Raw genomic sequence first — 20,268 nt, 5'->3', positions numbered from 1 at the left:
GACTTGACGATCATGTCTCAGCTTATTTTTCTGTTAAATGAGTTAATCAGGAGCAGATTCCCAATGTTCTTTCTGGCTCTAGTATGCCAAATTCTAAGAAATCTGGACTAATCACCTTCTAATTAAAGGTGGTCATCTGTATGACTATTTTCTATTTGTCAAAAGTCTGAGAAGCAATATAGCCTTGATATACATTTTAATAGAACCCCGGGGAAACTATTTAGCACTTGCATTGTGTAATATGTTTCAATTCCTCAGTTATCATTCAAATATTCACCACGAGCCCCTTCAAGTTTAACTCAGGCTTTGATAGTCTATTCTCATAAGCTGTTAGGAACTCCACAAAAATAGAAAGCCCACAGAGGCAGTCATATCCAGTTGCTGCTTTTCTCCACAGTTATTCAAAGCCACTTCCTAGCTTCTAACCTTTAATTTAACGGAGAAAGCCTGTCACAATAGAGTCATCTTTGTCCAGCTCTGCAGGAGGCTTCCCCTTTGGGTCACAGAATGCCAAATTCTGTAACAGACAGGTACACTGGGTATTGTTGCTCTGGAATTGTACAAAAGACAGCCTATTTACCAGCCGGAAAAAAACGACGTGTGTTTACGCTCCCATCAAAGCCCTCTCTTGAACACTGCCGTGACAAAGATGCTGCTTACAGCAAAGAGGGGGGGCTCAAATGCTTCCAGCTGGAGAACTTTTTTTTTCATCTTTCATTCATAGAGTTTAAGAAAAATGAATAGCACTTGCATGTGAACCCACAGATTACATAAGAGAATAACACACTGCAATCTAGCTCCTTTATAATCCAGGGAGTGCGTTGGCTTTTATGTCACGAACAGTCTTTGATTTTTTTTTTTTTTTAAAGGAGGAATCACTGGGTCTTTCTTGATAATACAATAAAAGTTTTCAAAGATTTGCACAGATGCAAAGAGGCCCGCCAGGGGCAAAGCTGGAAGAGGGAGCTTGGCTCTGAGTGTCTGTGACGGCGATGTCGGGGCAAAGTGTGCCGCACTTATAAATCGTATGCAGACCCAGAGACAGATTCCTGGGAAAATCAAGTGAAGAAAACCAACATACTTCCTGAAATGCCAGCCTCCTCAAAGATGTCTCTATCCCCCCCCCACCCCCACCCCGCCACCATCCTGAATATCCAGCCACCAAATTCTCCTCTACTGATCTTGAATCTGTCTTCGGCCTCAACCGTCATCAGCTAGCCTCAACCATGGGGCTCATTGCCCTATCTTCCTCCTGAGTGTTCTGTTTGCAGTGTTCATGTCTCTGCCCCTGCTTCCCAGGGAAAAGCTCGTTTTCCAGAATGCAGATCTGATCACATCGATTTCCCGCTTCATGCTCCTCTGTGTATCACTAATGCTACCGGAATGAATCCAGGTTCTTTACAGCCCTTGGGCTCAAAGACTCACCATCGACCTCCGTACTTTTATTCGCCTCCATGCTTTTATTTGGTCTCATTCAATTATCTAATTCCTAACTGTCTTCTGATTCTATGGTCCCGATGTTCTTCCCTCTACCTGGAGACCCCTTCCCTGATCTACCGGACACAAAACTGTTTCTTACTAAGAGTCAGTGGACACCCTGGATGAATTTGATTCCACGTTTGACTTACCCTCGCAGGTGTACGCAACTTCCCCCTCTCTCTATTACACCTTAGGGAACCCTCAGTGTTCATGTCAATCCGTGGGTTATTTGGTTACACATTTGTCTAAGAATTAAACAGGAAGAGGACAGGGGCTGGCAGCTTTCTTCATCTCTCCAACATAATGCTCAGGACTTTACAGAGCCACTAAATCTATTAATTAAATAACAAACTGTTTCAACCTCAGTAAAGTCAACGACAAACCTAATAAATCAATAAGGCTTAGTTGAAACTATATAACTGAGGAATGACAATACAGGAAGGGAGATTGGCAAATAATCAACAGTCCCCACCGATGATAGCGACTGACACAGTCACTATCCCCAGTATTCCTTAAAATTTCAACAAGAGGATAAATATGGTTGTTCTAAGGAAGTAGTTCCAAAATAGTGTTTTGAGTCTGAATCTGACCCATAATGTATTTCGTTTAATAGCATGTAAATTTACAATTTAAAAAATGTATTGCAGTATTTAAAAATCAAGGTGATAACATAAAATCCCGACTTCCCTGTCATGAGAACATTGGAGGGCTTGGTAATGTTAGACCAAAATGTTCTCATAACGACAATAGAAAGTAGCTTAAGAGGCAGTGAAGTCCTGGCTGACCTCTTTGCTTGGGCCAGGCTCTCCCAGGTCCTGTTCGCCACAGTCCCTCAGCCTTACCACAAGATATTTTATATGCCAGGGATATGGGGTTTTGGCAAGGCCTGGACAATTTCTTCCAAAGATTCTATATTAGGTTGAAAAGTGAGCAAAATACAGATACTGACAATAAAGGCATAAGTGTGATTATACTTAGACCCACAGCTTAGGTAGAGAATTTCAATCCATTTTCCAGGGAGGGAGGGGTGTCACATTAGGGTCTCCTGTCCAGGTGACCAAATGATCTTTTCAAAGCACCTTCTCCATATTATTTATGGCATCAAAAATGTCCTTGGGAGGGGTAAGACAAGTTGCATTTCAAACTAAAATAAAACGAAAGCTTATGATTGTACTCTGAAACTCACTAAGCATGTCCAGTTGGTTCAAAGCAATGCGTGCTCCAGACACTTCCCAAGCTGACTGTCAAATGTTTTCACCTTCAGACTGACCTTGGATCGTGGAGGTGCCCGGATGTACCACTTGCAATCCACAGCCTCACTAGCAGAAGCTTTGCCTTCTTTCATAATTTGTATAGATTCCACAATTCCTTCAGGACCGCCCATCTCAAACTCACATGCTAAATAACGAAATGCCAAACAAACACACAAAAATGGAGCTTGAATAATAAACCAAAAGTATGTTTCAGAGCAGAAAACAAAGACCTCTGAACATTATCGAGTATCTACTTTACCAACCTGGTAATGGTTTCAAAACTCCAAGGTCCTTAAAGTCAGGATCTTAAAAATTGAGAAAAAGATAATTAGTCTTATTCTGCATTTATTTCTTAAAATGATGGTGAGTAATATACCATTAAATTATTCAAGAATCTGCCAAAAAATATATTAAGAGAAATTAAGTGGTTAAACAAAATGCATGATAATGTTATGACTGAAATGTTAATTTATAAAACAGAATTATTACCACAGCGTTTTTATCACCACACAAGAAGCCATTTTTAAAAACTTTCCAACGCCATTCATCATCTAGGCATCAAGTAAAAATATTATTCATTACCTCTAAATCCATAATCAGACACCAGACGGTTTTGTAAAATGTATCCATAGGTAAGTCAAGCTTTGAGTAAACTTCCATCTATGACACATATAATCATTTTGTCAGATTTAACAGATTCTGTAAGTTGTTGAAACACAATTTTCTTTTCCACTGAAATACTGGAAGTACAAATTTCATCTCTGAAACCGAGGACCTCCGTCCCCCAGTAGAATGCACTATCCTGCTTCCAGCCGACATTTTTCCTTAACTTTTTAGTCCATGCTAGCTTCCAAAGTGTTCCTCAGTATACGCTGGGTCCTCTCAAAGCCAGCTCCCTCTCTGGCTTTCCCCTCACCCCACCCCAGGTCCACATATGTGTCCTTCTCTGCTCACGTACTTGGGGGAAGCTTGATTTATCATGAGCCTCAGAAGCGTCCTAGATGTTAAAAGCCATCATGGTGGGCTTGTTTCCATTTCCTGAAATTGATTTTGAGATAGGTATGCAACCAGTGAAATGTAACGGTAAGCCATTTGAAGGACTTTTGAGAAAGTTTTCTTCAGTAATAAGAAGAAACAAGGCATATAGTTTTCTGGCTCCCTCTGTGATCTGGCTTGTATGGGGTCCCTTTGGGATCATGCACACTGGTCAGCTTACAATGCTGACAGGCACTAACGTGAGGAGACGCTAACTCTCAAGGGTGAGCAGAACAGAATCCTGGAGAACGCAAATCCTAATGGGCATCACTGGGGCACCGTATTCAACTACCCTGTAGTCACACTTCCCTCCCCCTTTCGCTTTTTGAAACGATGTGCGTCCTTATAATTTCAGTTACTTTGAATTGCGTTTTCTTTGCCTTAAGGATAAAGGCATTAATGGCTATGAAAATTTTTCTTGGCGACACGTGGCATCCAATTTAAAAGGGGACTATGAAATTTAATTTCCTTATACTATCAAGGTATTGGCTATAAATGAAAAATCTTATAAAGTTAGAAATATGTTGAGAAACACTGCTCGACAGGAGTCTAGGGCTGAAATATGAAAGGGCAGCAGTCTTGGGAGGCAATAATTTCTGGACATCAAGACTGTGTGTGCATAGATGTCGAGGTGTATCTAGGGGTGCTCCTTTCTATGTCCGTGTGCCTGGAGATGCCAAGCCCATGACTTCCAGCGACTGTATCACTGTACTTATTTTCATTACAGTTTTTTCCCCTTATTTTCTTAAGCAATAATACATACTATATATTGAGATTGAAAGGCCTGGATATGCCAGGCCACAATTTAGTTAGGTCCACTACTTAGATGCACTTTATTATAGAAAACGATTGCAATGTGGTAATATATTCTGAACTGAGATACAAACTCCTTTGTATAATTATTTTGAAAACAGTTCTTTTGCCTTTCAGAAGGAAGGAAGGAAGGAATGGGGGTGGGGAGGAAGGGAGAAGGAAGGAAGGAAAAAAGGAAGGAAAGAAAAGGTAAAGAGTGAGGGAAGGAGGGAGGAAGAAGTAACTGGTATGCAATTTCCATGAAAGATGCAGAAATGAGGACCACATAGTTAATTTGGATCAGGATATCCCCAAGTGGATTGTTTTTGCTTTTATCTAAATTAATGGATATTTGGTTATTCTTTTAAATATATATCATATAGTTATGATATATATCATATCTATGTTGACACACACACAGACACACACATATAATATATAATTTGAGAGAGGGAGAGAGAATCTCAAGCAGACTCCCTGCTGAGCAGAGAGCCCAACATAGTGCTTCATCTCATGACCCTGAGATCACGATCCGAGCAGAAATCAAGAGACAGATGTTTAACCGACTGAGCTACCCAGGTGCCCCTCAAAAAAGTGTATATTTAATGCCTACTGTGTACAATAAAAGAACTATGCTTTGTACAGAATTACTCAGATTGGTTGTCACCACTGAGCAGTTTTCTTGATATTGAAGAGACCCAATATTTCCCCTCACTTTTACATCAAGTTTGCCCACCTCGGTGTTCCAGATTCTTTATTATTATGTCCCTTTCACTATTTTGCATAACATTTAATAATAGTCATCATAGGTTCGACTGTTTCAGGCGGCATGACTGGTCCTATGATTCTTGTGGAAATGTAGCTGGTGTTCCATTTTCTGGTTTGAAGGCTAACATTTGTCATTTTTATAACTTGTACTAGACAATGTTGAGAGAAATGCCAGTTCTGGGAGTTGAAAATTTATTTTTGTCTTTGTATTAATGGTGAGAGCACTGATGGTTAAGAAAAGGCGGGGGGAGAGACGGAGAAATTGTTTCTGTACTTCCATTTGAATGAACCACCAGTAATAGCACAGTCACAATAACAGATGGCCCCTATGACCTGCAAAATAGAAAATAAACAACACAATGATTTTTTTAAAGCAGCCTACACCAAATTTAAGAACAGTAAGATTAGTGGGGTTTTTTGTTGTTGTTGTAGTTGTGTTTTTTGTTTTTGTTTTTGTTTTTGTTTTGGTGGTTGTTGTTGTTTTGGGTTTTTTTTGCCCCAGGTGGTTCAGGGGCAATGACAGAAATGATTATGTAGCAGCACAGTGAGGTCAGACTCAGTAAGCCACCTTCTACTCTAGACCCTCCCAAAATGTCCTTCACTAAGCAACCCAAATAAACTTGTTAAAAATATAAATCAAATCGTTATACTCACCTGGCTCATCACTCCTCATAGCATCAAACCACAGATCTTTCTAAAGGACTGTAATTCTCTGTGTTCCTGCCCTTGACCCCATGGCCCAGTGTACCACAGGCTCTGGACTTTTCTGTCATCTCTCAAAACACGGGAGCCTTCCTGTTCCTCCCGCACGGGAGGCCGTCTCAGCGCTCAGAACCTGCTGTCTGCTCCGTCTACCCTGCCCCCGCCCCCGCAGCTCTTTGCACAGCTGGATCTTTCCCCTTCTTCAGCTCACGACTGGAGAACCGTCTTCTCAAAAGACCTTCCTTCACGAGCCTCTCTAAAGTAACTCTACCTCTTCCTTTATGTTCTTCCTTCATGGTTTCTTTTATCAAAATCCACTATTGTTTTACTATTGGTTTACTTTCTTATTGGCCATCGACTCCCACCAGACTATAAGGAAGCACACTCTAAGGGATTTTTGTCTACTGCTCCTTGTCTCCAAGACCTAGAATACCACTGGGACCTAGTGGGAGCCCCATAAATACTTTTGAATTTAACGTATTTTTCTGTGTATATAAAAATTACAGTGACTTTATACCACGTTGATTTTCTTATACTGTTGACGTATTTACAACACATAAAACTACCCCTTTCCAAATCAGAGGCTCCCACAGTAAATTATCGAATTAGATGCTGTATTAAGGACTAATCTCTAATCAACAAAACACGAGTCTCTTTCCTTCTGGGCACCAGCTGACTACACTCCCCAGCCCCCCTTACAGTTGTGGGTAGCTGTATGGCTGAGTTCTGCCCAGTGAAATGTGGACAAAATGGCTGAACTTCACTTGAAGGTTGAGCCATAAAAACTACTTGAAACAATTCTCCACTCCCTCTTCCTCTCTTCCATGGTCCACCTCAAAAGCCATACACAGAAGACAGACCACCACCAGCCTCAGCTCCTAAATGGATATGTACGGTGGTTTCCAGACCCTACATGCTATTTGATGACATCATCACTACTATGGTTATTGAAATATTTGCTTGCATTTCCAAGAATATTCTTAAGGTAGTGAATTTAGGGTGTAAATGATGTACATTTCCAGAGATTAATCCAGTTAATTCTTCATAATTTTACTGGACACTTACTGGCTTGGTTCAATATTCCCTCCTGTAATCTCTGTAAGCTCATTCTGTCCAAGACACTGTTATTATGAAATCTGGAGTTACATCTCTAACACACATGAAAGCACAACCAGAATTTAGGCAACTTATGTCTTATTTTATAATTATATACCTACATAAAATATTTTCAATTTTCTCCTAATTTTAAAATTTTCATCTAACTATGAATATTATGAAATTCCATACTATTTTCCCTGAAATAAAAGAAATAGATCTGTAATGTATTCTTCTTCCTGGGCAGGGGAGACATTTGTTGGAGATGGAGGAGACTGACAGCCTCCTGTCCCCACCGTCCTTACACAGTTTATTTCTAAAGCTGGAGAAAAGGAGACGCTAATATTCCAACGAGGCCTCCTACTCATGAAAAGGAGAAATCTACTCCCAATAAGATAGGAAAGCTGTCCATAAGAAATGAGAATATGACAAAAGCGATCATCCCTTCAGTTTTATGGATGGTAATAATTTGTTTTATTGTGATTTATTTCCTAGTAATTTTATTGTGACAGTTTGATTGCAACATTATTTTGAGATAAATAATTGCTTAAGAAGTATTGAATACTTCAAATGCAGACATAATCAGTTCTTCAAAAGCTAAAAATCTTATATTACACGTTTGAAACTGAAACTGATAAAGTCCCTGAGGCATCCTACAAAGTAAGTTATTGTCCTGCGTTGGCTAGAGAAGCACACGCGAGAGAGGACAGACTAAGAAAACAGTGCACGGCTGCCACTGATGGATGCCTACTGGAGGGGTAATCAGGAAAAAAATGAAAAAACAACAAAAAACAGGAGTCTGCTGCTTTCCGGCCGTACAGCAACTTGCTGACTGAAAGTTTAAGTTTTAAACAAAAAGAAAGACTTAACATCTTGTCTAGAGAATTTTATTTTTGTGTAACAAATAGATGTACAGACATGGGTGAGCTTGCTTCTTTTCCTTGAGTTCATCCAGTGTCACTGTGAGCCAATCATCAACGACCTTCTACGAGAATGCTTGGCAGCAAATGCTAGTTGTGCTGAAATATTCAAATTGTTGGAAAACTTTTGAATTTTGAATTTATGCTGGAACATCTGTGTTGACATTTGCATCGACGGTGCAAAAGCAACGGTAAATAAACTGCTGATGCCTTAGCAGGCTTCAAGACAATGGCACCAAACCATAGTCATTAGTATTTATTGTATGATTCGTGCCGATGCATTTGTGGGGGTAGAGAGCTATTTTGCTTAAAAATCTCCTTGATGAAAAAGTGCTATTTTTTTTAAACTAAAATTTTGAATACATGTCTTTTCTGCAGAATGAACATAGTGAATCTGTTGACTTTAAGAAAAACAACTGACAATATTTGCTGCCAATGATCAAATTCAAGCTTCAAGCAAAGAAAATCATATCCATCACTGTGTATCTGACAGCTTCTCAGTACTTAAAGCATGTTTAAATGGGATTGTTGAGTAAATGAACAAATGTGATTTTTGATGTTCAATAATGAAATGGATCAACATTTGGAAGATTTGCGTTACAGTGATCCAATAATTGTCAAAGAGTAATGTATGACCTTAAGAAATCCTGCATGGGTAAAAACTCCATAGACAGATGTTAATGAACAGAACACAAAAACTTCATTGATACAGTTTCACATTCCTCATTGCAACTAACCTTTCAAAAACTATTACTTTTTGAGGTTTGAGGTAGTATTCATCTGAAAAGGCTACGAAAATACACCTCCTTTTTTCAGCTACCCATCTGTGTGAGGCTGAATTTTCTTCATTGACTTCAACCATAGGAATGCATTGTGACGCATTTAATGAAGTGGATGTGAGAATCTAGTTGTCTTTTAATAAGCCAGACACTAAGTAGGTTTCCAAAAATGTAGAAAAATGTAATTCTTCTAATTATTATTTTAATATTTATTAATAGGTTAACATCAATCAATGCCTTTAACATATGTTTTTATGTTACCACAGGATAATTTTTCTATGAATTAAAAAATAGCTATTTAAAATGTTATCAGCTTGAATGTCTAATATAATAAGAATTGACTGATATGGCCGTATAAGCCAAAGCACTTCGAGGTCTTCGATATTTCATAAGAAATGACAGGGGTTTTAAGACTAAAGTATTGCAGTTTGACCCTGCCAACCCCACCTTTGTATCATGGGTAAATGTCTTCTTCCAACAAAATTCAAAGTCGCAATTTATTAACTGAGGACTGTGTGATACATTTATTTCATATTCAAGAGAAAGTTTGACTGCTAGCCATATTGTAAATGGACTTTCAGTAAATTAATGTCTATCTAATTAGACTATCCCTGAACCAAATCAGAGGTATCTTCATTTCATAAATGGACAAAATGGAGGTTCAGTTACTTTAGAAAAATGCAACTGGTTTTGACCTAAAATCTAAACAGCTTTATAGCTAACTTATAACATTGAGCCATTCATTTAATATCCCCGAAACTTCCGTTTCCGGAGCTGAAAATATTGTTGGTCTAGGCTTTTACAACTCACGGATGCCATCATATCACAAAACACAGAGCTATTCCTCGAACAGCAGTTTATGGGAAAATGGAATTGCTCGACCTGGCCGTGTAACCAGAACTACAAAACCCTCTGATTACAAGACTTCACTTCAATACTTGGGTATGTTTGCAAGGCATAGCTCAACTACCCAACCGGATAGCCTTAGAGAATGTGAGTCACTATTTCCCTCAAACTCCCCACTCTCACACATTTTGAATTATGTCATAAGCTTACATAATATCTCCACTTCTGTTTATTTACTTGGGGAAGTCCTGAAGTATCTCTGGATATATCTTTATTCTGTCAACTCTTGCACGGAAACTAACTGCCATTCCAACGGCCACCTCGATATCTCCACCCTTCTCTACCCATCTAGAACACATCTCAGCCTTGGCTCCCAGCTTCCTACTCAAGACTGAAAAACCACTGGCTCCGGGGTTTTACAATTAGTTAACTGAACTTAAAATGCCATTTTAAAAGCAATTGCAAAAAATGTTGACAACATACTATTAAAATAGCTTGCATTATCATATTATCTGATTTATTTCACTCTTGTCTAGAAGCAACATTGCTTTAATATAAAATTCATAGTATAATACTTTAAACCTTTATAAGGTCGCTGTTATCTAGAAGTATAAGGCTGGCATACATCTTCACAGAGAGTTTCTCTTCCTAAGGGTTTTAATGTTGGCACCGAGTTTATATATCATGACTTCTGGCTTAACATAAAATTTACTCATACATGGATTTTAGAAATCAAAACTTAAAGAATTTCAGGAAGGAAGTTTGCAAGCCCTTTAAAATATTATTGATATTCGCATGGGCTTGTACAGATCTTTTGTTTCCCTATTTTATTACTTTAGATATAATATAGAAAGTTTTCTCATGTTGCTCGTATTCACATTTTTAAATATATTGAGGAAACATAACTCTTTTTAATAAAATGTATGCAAAGAATCTGGATTTTGCTTGTGCTCCCATTAACCAGGATTTTACAATATTTTTGATAGTCACCAGATAATAGTATTATTCTATGGGGGAAATGTGCATTTACTCTACAGAATAAAGAAAAAACTTGTGAGAAGAAAGGAAGAAGAAATCATCAAAAGACCAAGAGAGTAATAAAGACAAATTTTAAAACCTAGATTGTCCAAAACTGGTATTTGTGTTTGAATATTGAATGCAAAGGAAGCCAGGGAAGTTCCTGATGGATTAGTAGCAGCCCCTGCCCCCTGCCCCCTGCCCCCTGCCCACTTGTCTCAGAAGCTCCTATTCGCTCATTCACTTCATATATCCTAAATGACATGAAACCTCAGATGAACGAATCCGTCTTTTGAACCATCTTTTTTATAGAACTGGTCTAATAAGACATTTCTTGCTGGCATAACTGTGGTGCCAGCCCTGTCAGTGAATGAGCATTTCCTTTTTTTAACAAAAAATTTCCTTTATTTACTTTTGAGAGAAGGGGAGAGGACTAGAGCAAGGGAAGAGGCAGAAGGAGAGAGACTATCCAAGCAGATCCCTGCTGAGCACAGAACCTGGTGACCTGGGGCCTAATCTCACAAGCCCTGAGATCATGCCCTGAGCCAAAACCAAGAGTCAGACACTCAGCTGACTAGGCGCCCAGGCGCCCCTGAATGAACACTTCCCACGCCCTCTACTTCCTCTCAACAACTTCATGTTTGCTGCTTTCCCAACACCCAGCAATGTTTACCTATATACACAAGAAAGACACAAGCTTCCAGTTATGGAATGAATAAGCCACAGGAATAAAAGGCACAGCATAGGGACAATCGTGAATGTGTGTGTGTGTGTGTGTGTGTGCACGCGTGAGCATGCTAGGGTTTGGCACAAGCCTCACACCAACCTCTTTTATCCCACTGTGTCACTGTATGCTTAACAAATTGTCGCTGAAAATGAAAAATGCATATAAGAAAAAGTTATGTCTTCCCAACCTTATTTAAAAATATAAATGCAAGAACCATGAGGAAGCCTTGCAAGTTACAGTTCACTAAATATACTGCGGACATCAGAAAGCTGCACAAGCCGTACAAATGTGGCTTCAAGACAAGATCTTCCGTGCTAACAGTGGATTTGATGAGCCTTCACTGGTTCTAAATAGAGCTGGAATGGCCTCTAATTGGAGACTGTGGGAGCGTCCTCTGTTGGTGCCCTTGGCAAGGACACTAGAGTTGTCATGCCAGACGCCAGCAGTGCACTTGGGCAAGTGGAGCCATCATGGGACTGGAAAAAACAAGCAAATGCAGAGCGCCAAGTCCTGCCCCTGCCAGTAGATTGTCATGAACGCATGCATGAGGTTTCTCTTGATTCATCCTGGAGATGCCCATGGAATGATCTAAACAGATGCATTCCTGCCCGTCGGGATGAAGAGCTGAGTTACCATGTTCTGTCTTTAAAAGGAAGCGTGTCCTTACTTTAACCCACAACTCTCATCTTTCTGGACCAAGGTCAGAATCACAGAACTCTAGCCATCCTTCAAATCCACAAAATCCAGCCACATACTTTTTATAAAAGCCATGTATGTGCAATGCTTACTGATGTGGAATGACTGAGATTAAAAGGACAAAAACTGATATTCCAGTCAATGAAAAAATTAAAAAGAAAAACAACTCTGAAACAATATTATGTTAAGCAAAATGGCCCTAAAAACAAATCTAAAATATATAATCAAAAAGGAGGTCAAATACTAATTTCATAAAAAAAAAAAATTCACCAGAAAGATTTAATGATGTTTAACCTGTGTTATGTAACAACAATTATTGGCAGAATTCTACCTTCTGAGGTATCAATTGCCTCCTCTCTAAAAAAAAAAAAAAAAAAAAAATTAGGATAAAAATATCAACCGACTCGGTACCAAGCAGAGAACTTATGAAAATCAGCTAGATAATGGATAGGATATAGATTTCCTAAAGTATAAGATGCAATATAAGTTATCCCATCCAGGCACACCAAAATTTAAGCTCCTGCATGGTAAATAAATAAAAAATACCTCAAATATTGTTTTTAAAATGTACCTAAAATATTATTATTATTATTCTAAAATCCTTATTTACAAGTTAAATCCCATTGCTGTAACCTCACTGACAATTCTGCATGTTGCACGTATTTCTACTGGGTAGCATCTAACTCGGGTCGATGAGGATTTCATCACTTTTCCTCAAATGCCTGGGATCAGCTGGAGAATTCCTGCAGAAAACTAATAACATAGTTCCTACTGAATATTCACAAATATCCAAATAAGGATAGATAGATGGTAAATGCCCAGGCAACCACTTTTCCTTTAACATATGACAATATATACGGGGTATAAAAAGCCCTTTTATGTCAATTTAGCTCAAAATTTATACCTTAATTTTAGATGATGGTAAAATTGAGCTTATCTGAATACATATGAAGCTACTGAAAAAAAACATCGTGTTTCTGTCACAGCTGGTGATCTCAGAGGACTTCTCCTAGAAGCACACACCTGTCTGAGAATTGGACATCTCACCATGTACTTGCCTTCTCCACTAGCAGGTAACTTTGGTCCACTTAAGTCTAGGGAGATTAAACGACTACAAAAATAAAAATCCAGGATCATTTCATTTCCATTTCTCACATTTCTTGTCATCCCCCTGGAATTAATTTCTCCAATACCACAGTGATTCTGAAGGTTGGAATGGGTGTCTGAAACCAATGTTTTTTAATGAGTATTTCATTTGAGAATATAAGTGATCAGTCAGGTATCTAGTCTTGAACCACAGGTTAAGAAAGGTAGAATACAGCTTCTTAAATTCCTCCTCCTCTGAGAAAGAATTATTTCTGGGAAGTTTAGCCTCCATCTTGGGAATTGGAGAGAATTACAGATCCTGGAGCTTCAGACAGAGCTGGGCTGTCAGGGTCCACTTGGCCGTGCATCGCTCATCCAAAGATTGCAAGAATCAAATGCTTTTCTAGCCTAGATCAAATACAACTCAGTATGTCCATTGAAATGGAAGTCTTAGAATGCTTAATAGTGCTGTACTGACATTTGTTTTCATTGGCATTTAAGAAATAAATTGTAAATTGTAAAGCTGATGCTACATTATCAAAACCTGAAAATGCTTCATTTGCCTGGAGACTGCAGTTTGAGACCCAGCTGTTTATTGAGACACTTGCTAAATCTGCTCTCCCTTTGCTCATTTTTCTGTCATTCAAATATAAGAGCATCTAAAGTTATTTTATTAAGAGGTGTGAAAATAATGGAAGGTTTCCCCAAAGTAATGGTCTAATGCAATATAAATCAATATCATAAATTTTAAATTGAAAAGAGACAATTAGGTCTCTCTTAAGTCAGAGAGTGTGACTGATGGGATGCCATCAGTTTTATTCCTCTAGACTTTTCATTTAATTTTTGTTAATTACTGGCCTTCTCCTAATTACCTGAGCTGAAATTCCTAAAACAAAATAACCTGAATCCTTCACACCTTTGCTTTCAAATGAAACAAAACAAAACACCACCAAGAGCTTTCCATTATTCTTTGTAAAAATCTTTCACTACTAACCATCCTTTCCAGTCTGCCATGGTCTTCTTATTTTTGGCATTCATCACCTTAGGATATCAGAAGCCTAGGCAATCTTTTTGCCTTAGTCCCTCCTCCCTATGGTACTTTGTGAATATTTGAGCTAAAATTGACATAAAAGGAAGAAATACATTCTCTCATATAAGGTCAAATGATTTTTGACAAGGATGCCAAGACATTTAGTGTTGAAAGGGCAGTCTTTTCAGCAAATGGTGCTGGGAAAGCTGGATATCCACATGCAAAGTAATGAATTCAGACCTTTATCTAACATGTACAAAAATTTACTTGAAATATACCAAAGACCTAATTGTAAGACTTAAAACTATAAAACATAGAAGGAAACATTGCTTAAGCTCTTTATGACGTTGACTTTGGCAATGATTTATTGAATATGATACCAAAGTTCCAAGCAACAAAAGAAAAAATAAACAAATGGACTTCATGAAACTTGAAAAAATTTATGCATCAAAATGAATACCAACAGAAAAAAAAGTCAACTCACTGAGCAGGAAAAAATATTTGCAATGCCAGTATCTGATAAGAGACTAATGTCTAGCATGTATAGAGAACTCCTAAAATGCAACAAGTCCACCAATAAAAACCTAACAGCTCACAATGCAAAAAGGGACAAATGACTTGAATAGACCTTTCTCCAAAGAAGACATGAATACCCAATAAGCGTATGAGAGGATCCTCAATATCACACATTAATCATTAGGGAAACCAAACAAAACTACAATAAGATGGCAGCTCACGCCCATTAGCATGGCTACTCTCAGTAACAGAGAAAATGACAAGTATCGGTGAGGATCTGAAGAAGCGGGGTCTCTCATGCACTGTTGGAGGGAATGTCAAACGGTACAGCTCCAGAGGGCAGCATATGGCAGTTCCTCAAAAAATTAAAGACGGAATCACCATATGACTCCAAAATTTCACCTCTGGGTGGGAATAAATGGACAGAGTGAGAAATGCTGATCATATCAGATTTCTAGAAAGAAAGAAGAAAATGGGGAGCATACAATATTTAAAGAAGTAATTATTCAGAGTTTTAAAAGCTGTTGAGAGAGAGAGAGAGAAACTATTTAAAACAGCCAGAGAGAAAGGAGATCCAGACTCCAGAAGGCACTGGAACGACATGCGGCGTGCTGGAAGAAGCAGGTGCCAACCCAAGTTGCACCTGCAAGAAGACATTATCAACACGTAATAACCTTCAGATCCTGATATCCAGAATATCTATAGACTGACAGTATGGGAGCGACACCACCATATAAAATGGGCGAGATTCTAAACAGATATTTCACGCAAGAAGAAATCCAGGTGTCCAGAAAACAGAATGCAAGATACTTAATCTTATTAATAATCAAGAATTGAACATTAATTAAAAGAGCTATGTGATCCCATTACACAGCTAACTAAGCAGAAAAGTAGACTAAGATTGACAGCATCAAGCTTTGTGAGGGTTTGGGACAATGAGAACTTTTGTCCACTGCTGATGGTAGTGGGCACTGCTATTGCTCCATTTAAAAAGAATTCCATTTTCTGCTTTGGAACTGGATAGTGGTTGAAGGCCAGAAAGCCCTTGAGAAAACTATCAAAGAGAGCTGGAAGAACGGTTAGAAAAATCTTACTAGACTTTTAACAGACAGCTGGGTTATTTCATGGTTGGAAGTGGTATGGGTAACAGTGTTGCCTAGGTAACATGGAAGATACATTCCGTGAACTTGAGAGAGGTTAAACGAAGGAGATTTCCAGAAAGAATGTTGAAAGGGCCAAATGCTTTCTTCTAAGTGCATAGGATACAGATCGACCTGAGAAGAAACTTTCGTCAGAAACAAGGGGAGACTTTGCCAACTCAGGACGCCATTATTGTCTATTTCTTACTTCCCCAACCTGGAAATTATTCTAAAAGTAAAACACAGTCGGGGGGGCAAAGATCGATCCAGAGTGCAGCAGTGGACCCTCTCCTTAATGGGAGAGCGGAACAGCTGTGTGATTCTCGGCTCACTGCAGAGAGATGGGAAGGGCCACCTCAGCTGACCGCTCAGCTCGGCAACTGGCTCAGAGAGGATCTTAAGCACATCTTCTCAAAGCATGCTGGAGTGGATCGTGTTGTGTTACACAGTAAACCTCAAAGCTCTGACGACTCTCACAGCTGCTTTGATTCAAAGCAACAGAGAAACTTCAACATGAAAAGAGGCCTCTAGTGTGCTAACCCCCTATAGTCAGGAAGAACGCCGAGAAACCTACTCGCTGTGAACATGGGCACTTTGAATGGGGAAGGAGGGAAGACTCCAAAATCAGAGCTCAGAGTCCAGAGGCCAGAGCCACTCCAGGCACCCAAAGGGAAAGGACCTCAAATAAGGAAAAGTCCCTGCTGCCAATCAGAGGAAATGGTAACTTAGGTCAGGCTGGATTTTAGAATTACCATGGGTGACACTACAGTGAGCCTCCCAATTTCCCTCTTCTAATGGGAGTGAGCATGATGGTTTTCCATCCTAGTTTTACCGTTGCACATTGGGTGGGACCCAAGGGTGGAGGGGTGTGCAGATAACATGACTTTTCAGCTCACAGGTCTTGCCATCAAGGGCACTGCACTTGAACAGCTATGCCATTGGGTTGCCGCCACGCAGTGCCATCCGCACTTGGACCCAACACAGATGATAGGATACTAGATTTCAAGTTGTGTCTCATCCGTGACAACTGGAGGGCCCTGGAAAGGGGTAAGCACCTGTAGCTTGTGGGAGGTATATGGATAGTTACGGCAGGGGGCACACAGAGGTAGCCAATCTTCAAAGATGCTCTCCAGCAGAATTCTTCTCTGGTATGGGGATGACAGCTACCAGTCAAGAGGTGGATATTATTTGCCCTCCCTTTGAACCAGAGCTGGCCCCGGAACTGCTCTGATCAACAGAATGGAGTGTCATCGTGGACTACTGACGCTAGACCTCAAGGGACTGGCAGCGCCTGATTCCTTCCCTTGGGGCATTGGCTCTTGAGAGAAGCCAGGCAGAAGGAAACCAAGTCTCCCCAGGCAATAGCCCCAGCTGAATTCCCAGGTTGTCACTAACACCAACTGGTTGGCATGAGAGTGAGGCCACTGGACCAACTCATGCTCAGGTCACCATCACATGAAGCAGAGGACCCAACAAGTCAACCAACAGAAACAGAAGAAATACACATTGTTATTGTTTTAATGCACTAAATTTCAGAGCTTTTTGTTTGCTTGTTGTTCTTGTTGTTTTTGTCGTTTTTACTCAAAAAGGTTCATATGAACACCAAAAGATCGTTTATCTATAAAACCTACATACAGAGATTGAAACACTACGCAGTTAAGTAGCCTTAAGAAAACCCTGTGTGTTCCCCACTTCTTAGTTAGTATTCATGTCCTTGTGTAACTGTTTCCCCTGCAGTGTGAGCCATACTTGTAACTCACTTCTAACAAATAGTGACTCATTTCCAGTAATGATGATGGGATGTGACTTCCAAAATTTGTTAGAGACAGTGACTTTCATCACATTCTCTCTCTTGTTCTTTCTCTGTCTCTCATCTGCTCTAAGGGAAGTCAGTTCTCATCTTGTGAACTATAGAGAAACCCCACAGCAAGGAAATATTGTCTTGGACCAATGGATGGTGAGGACTGAGCCATGAGTGGAGGGAGCCACGGAGAGCCACCTTCCCTGAGATCTGCAGTCTGAGCTGATAAAGATGTTATGCACAGAGCTCTCAACTTCAGCTGTGTGTGTCTTAAATAATATTAGCCTTTGGCTGGCATGCAGTAAGAAAATCCAATCTCTGTACTTCCTGATTTTTAGGAGTTGTTCTTAATCAAAAATGTCACACAATGATCAAAAACAAAACTAAAAGGATACGGACATCTTTAGCAATAATTGGAAATTAGCAGGAAAACCACATAAAATGGATTTGACCACACTACCTCTTCACTATTAGAAGACACCTGAGGTCAATACAATTTTCAAAGAGAAATATAAATTCTCCCATGCACTCGTCTCTTGCAACTTGAGGATATTAAGGAAAATATTGACAATAGAATAGATGCTGGATTTGGCCTCTGGCAATATGCTTCTCCATATTTAAGAAACAGTATTAAAGTACAGGAAGCAATTTAGGGCGTTCTGCTGCGGAGAGCTCGAATCCTTGTGTGGCAAAAGCATGCTGGGAAAAAATGTGGAAGCTTCTTGTATACTTCTTCAAAATAAAAATAGAGGGTTTGATCTTCAGAACAAAGTGTTCCTTTTACCATTTTAAGCCTATTCTTTAGAAATCAAGACCTTATTCAGCTAGTATTTTCAGACTTTAAAATTAAGCCTGAGACATTTTTTTTTTTTTTTATCATGGAAGATCCCTTGCCAATTGGGATGTTATGACTGGATAAAAATATTAATATTACAATTTGTGGAGAAAACTTATGCCATAAACATTATGCTTGCTATAACTTTATAAAAGACCCTTTATTGTTTATCTACGAGTCAAATAAAGCAAATAAGCAATAGCCTTTTGAAACTCCCATGATAGTTATTACAAATTATATTACATGTATCATTTTCCAATATTAATAGCACAGAAAATTAAAAATTAGCTAAAAATATTAAAATGGAAGTGTAGTTATATCTATGTGTATGTATATATATATACATGTATATATGTGTGTATGTGTGTGTGTGCTTATAAATATTCTATTCCTAAAACATGCACACATGCCTCTACAATGAATTCCATTTTTCCATTGGTTTAGAAGAAAATGTTTTTGCATAAGCTCCACTAAGTTGTCCTTTCTTCCATTTATTTTCCACCTGCCATTAGCATACGAAGCCACAGTGACTCTAAATCACTGCTCCTCTTTGTCTCTGCCCCTTTTCATTCTCCTTTCTTACTTTCTCCCTTTTTCTTTGTCTCTCAACATTCCTCCCTACTTGTGTTGAGAACTATTCTGGAGAGTGTGAATGTAAGGCCACAGCAATCATTGGGCAATCACATCCAGCCCAGCAGGGATAAGAGAGGTCTGTTACATAAAACTGTGCCACAGGGAGAGTGTGACACATTCCAATCCAATGACTTAAAACAAACTCTAGTTTATTCGTATGTTGGATATTACTTCTTTACAGAAAATGAAAAGATTCTGAGGAGCTGTATGTTTGCTGAAATTCTGAGATTGATTAACACTTTACTATGCTATGATTTCAAAAACATTTGACATCAATACTGGATATTTCAAAATGAGATATTTTCATAACATTCCTAAGTTTTGTCCTAGTAATAAAGCATTTAAATCAGCACTAAAATATACAAAGAAATCTGGATTAAAGAGACACCTTTAAAATATTTGAAAACATTAAAACTCTTAATATAATTGTAATTTCATTCTTTAATTTGTATGTCAAAATTCGTTCTCTTAAACGTTAAAATTTCTATCATGAAAATTCTCACACAGTGAGACATACAGCAAAAATAAAATAATATTCGACCAAAGTTACAATGTTAAGTATAGGGATATTTCTAAATAAAATATGCTGAAAGTAAAAAAAAAAACAACATATTTTTTTCTTTAAATACATAAAATTCATTTTGAATTATATTTGATGTGGCAAAGACTGCATTTCAGGATTTTATATTTAAATATTGTATTAGGACCTAATTTCTCTTAGGTCATTCGATTTAAATCAATCCCAATCTCTATTTCAAAATTTATTTTGTTGATGAGAGATGAATGCAACATAAATGTAAACATGTAGTTGGCACTACTCTAGCACCAGAAAGATTAAAAGGTTTCTATTATTGCTTTTGTACTAGAAAGAAATAATATATTTTATATTAAAGCCACATTAAGTGGGAAAATTCAAATTCATAAGCTATTCTAAAAAATGTTGAAGAGGCTTTTTGATGTATGGATAGCCAATTCTTGTTCATTTAATTTGTATATACACAATGAGAGAAGGAGAAATTATTTTCTATGTTTCAGAAAAGAATAACAATAAATGTGTGAAGATTAAATTTTATAAGCTCCTGCTTCCAAAGCTTCATCTTTAGAGTTGCAATGTGCCTC

At 38.5% G+C, this 20,268-nt stretch overlaps 1 protein-coding gene across 3 annotated transcripts in view; it reads right to left on the bottom strand.

Moving 5' to 3' along the window:
* The window catches only part of NETO1 (neuropilin and tolloid like 1), a gene marked incomplete at both ends in the record, with an annotated part of 106,729 nt that overhangs the window by 40,307 nt on the left and 46,154 nt on the right, over window positions 1-20,268 (bottom strand). Inside the window, 2 exons of one of the 3 annotated variants that reach the window (XM_080821718.1) lie at window positions 2,750-2,916; window positions 2,996-3,037. The exons of 1 other annotated variant lie outside the window; for it this stretch is intronic. In XM_080821718.1, the coding sequence (XP_080677844.1) occupies window positions 2,750-2,916; window positions 2,996-3,037 (209 nt within the window). The remainder of the gene's footprint in view (window positions 1-2,749; window positions 2,917-2,995; window positions 3,038-20,268) is intronic. One more of the 3 variants, XM_080821719.1, reaches the window with a different exon arrangement.

Source organism: Martes martes (assembly GCF_963455335.1).
Source record: "Martes martes genome assembly, chromosome: 13".
Lineage (NCBI taxonomy): Eukaryota > Metazoa > Chordata > Mammalia > Carnivora > Mustelidae > Martes > Martes martes.
The sequence above is the reverse complement of the archived record's forward strand: the minus strand, read 5'-3'. Positions and strand labels throughout refer to the sequence as shown.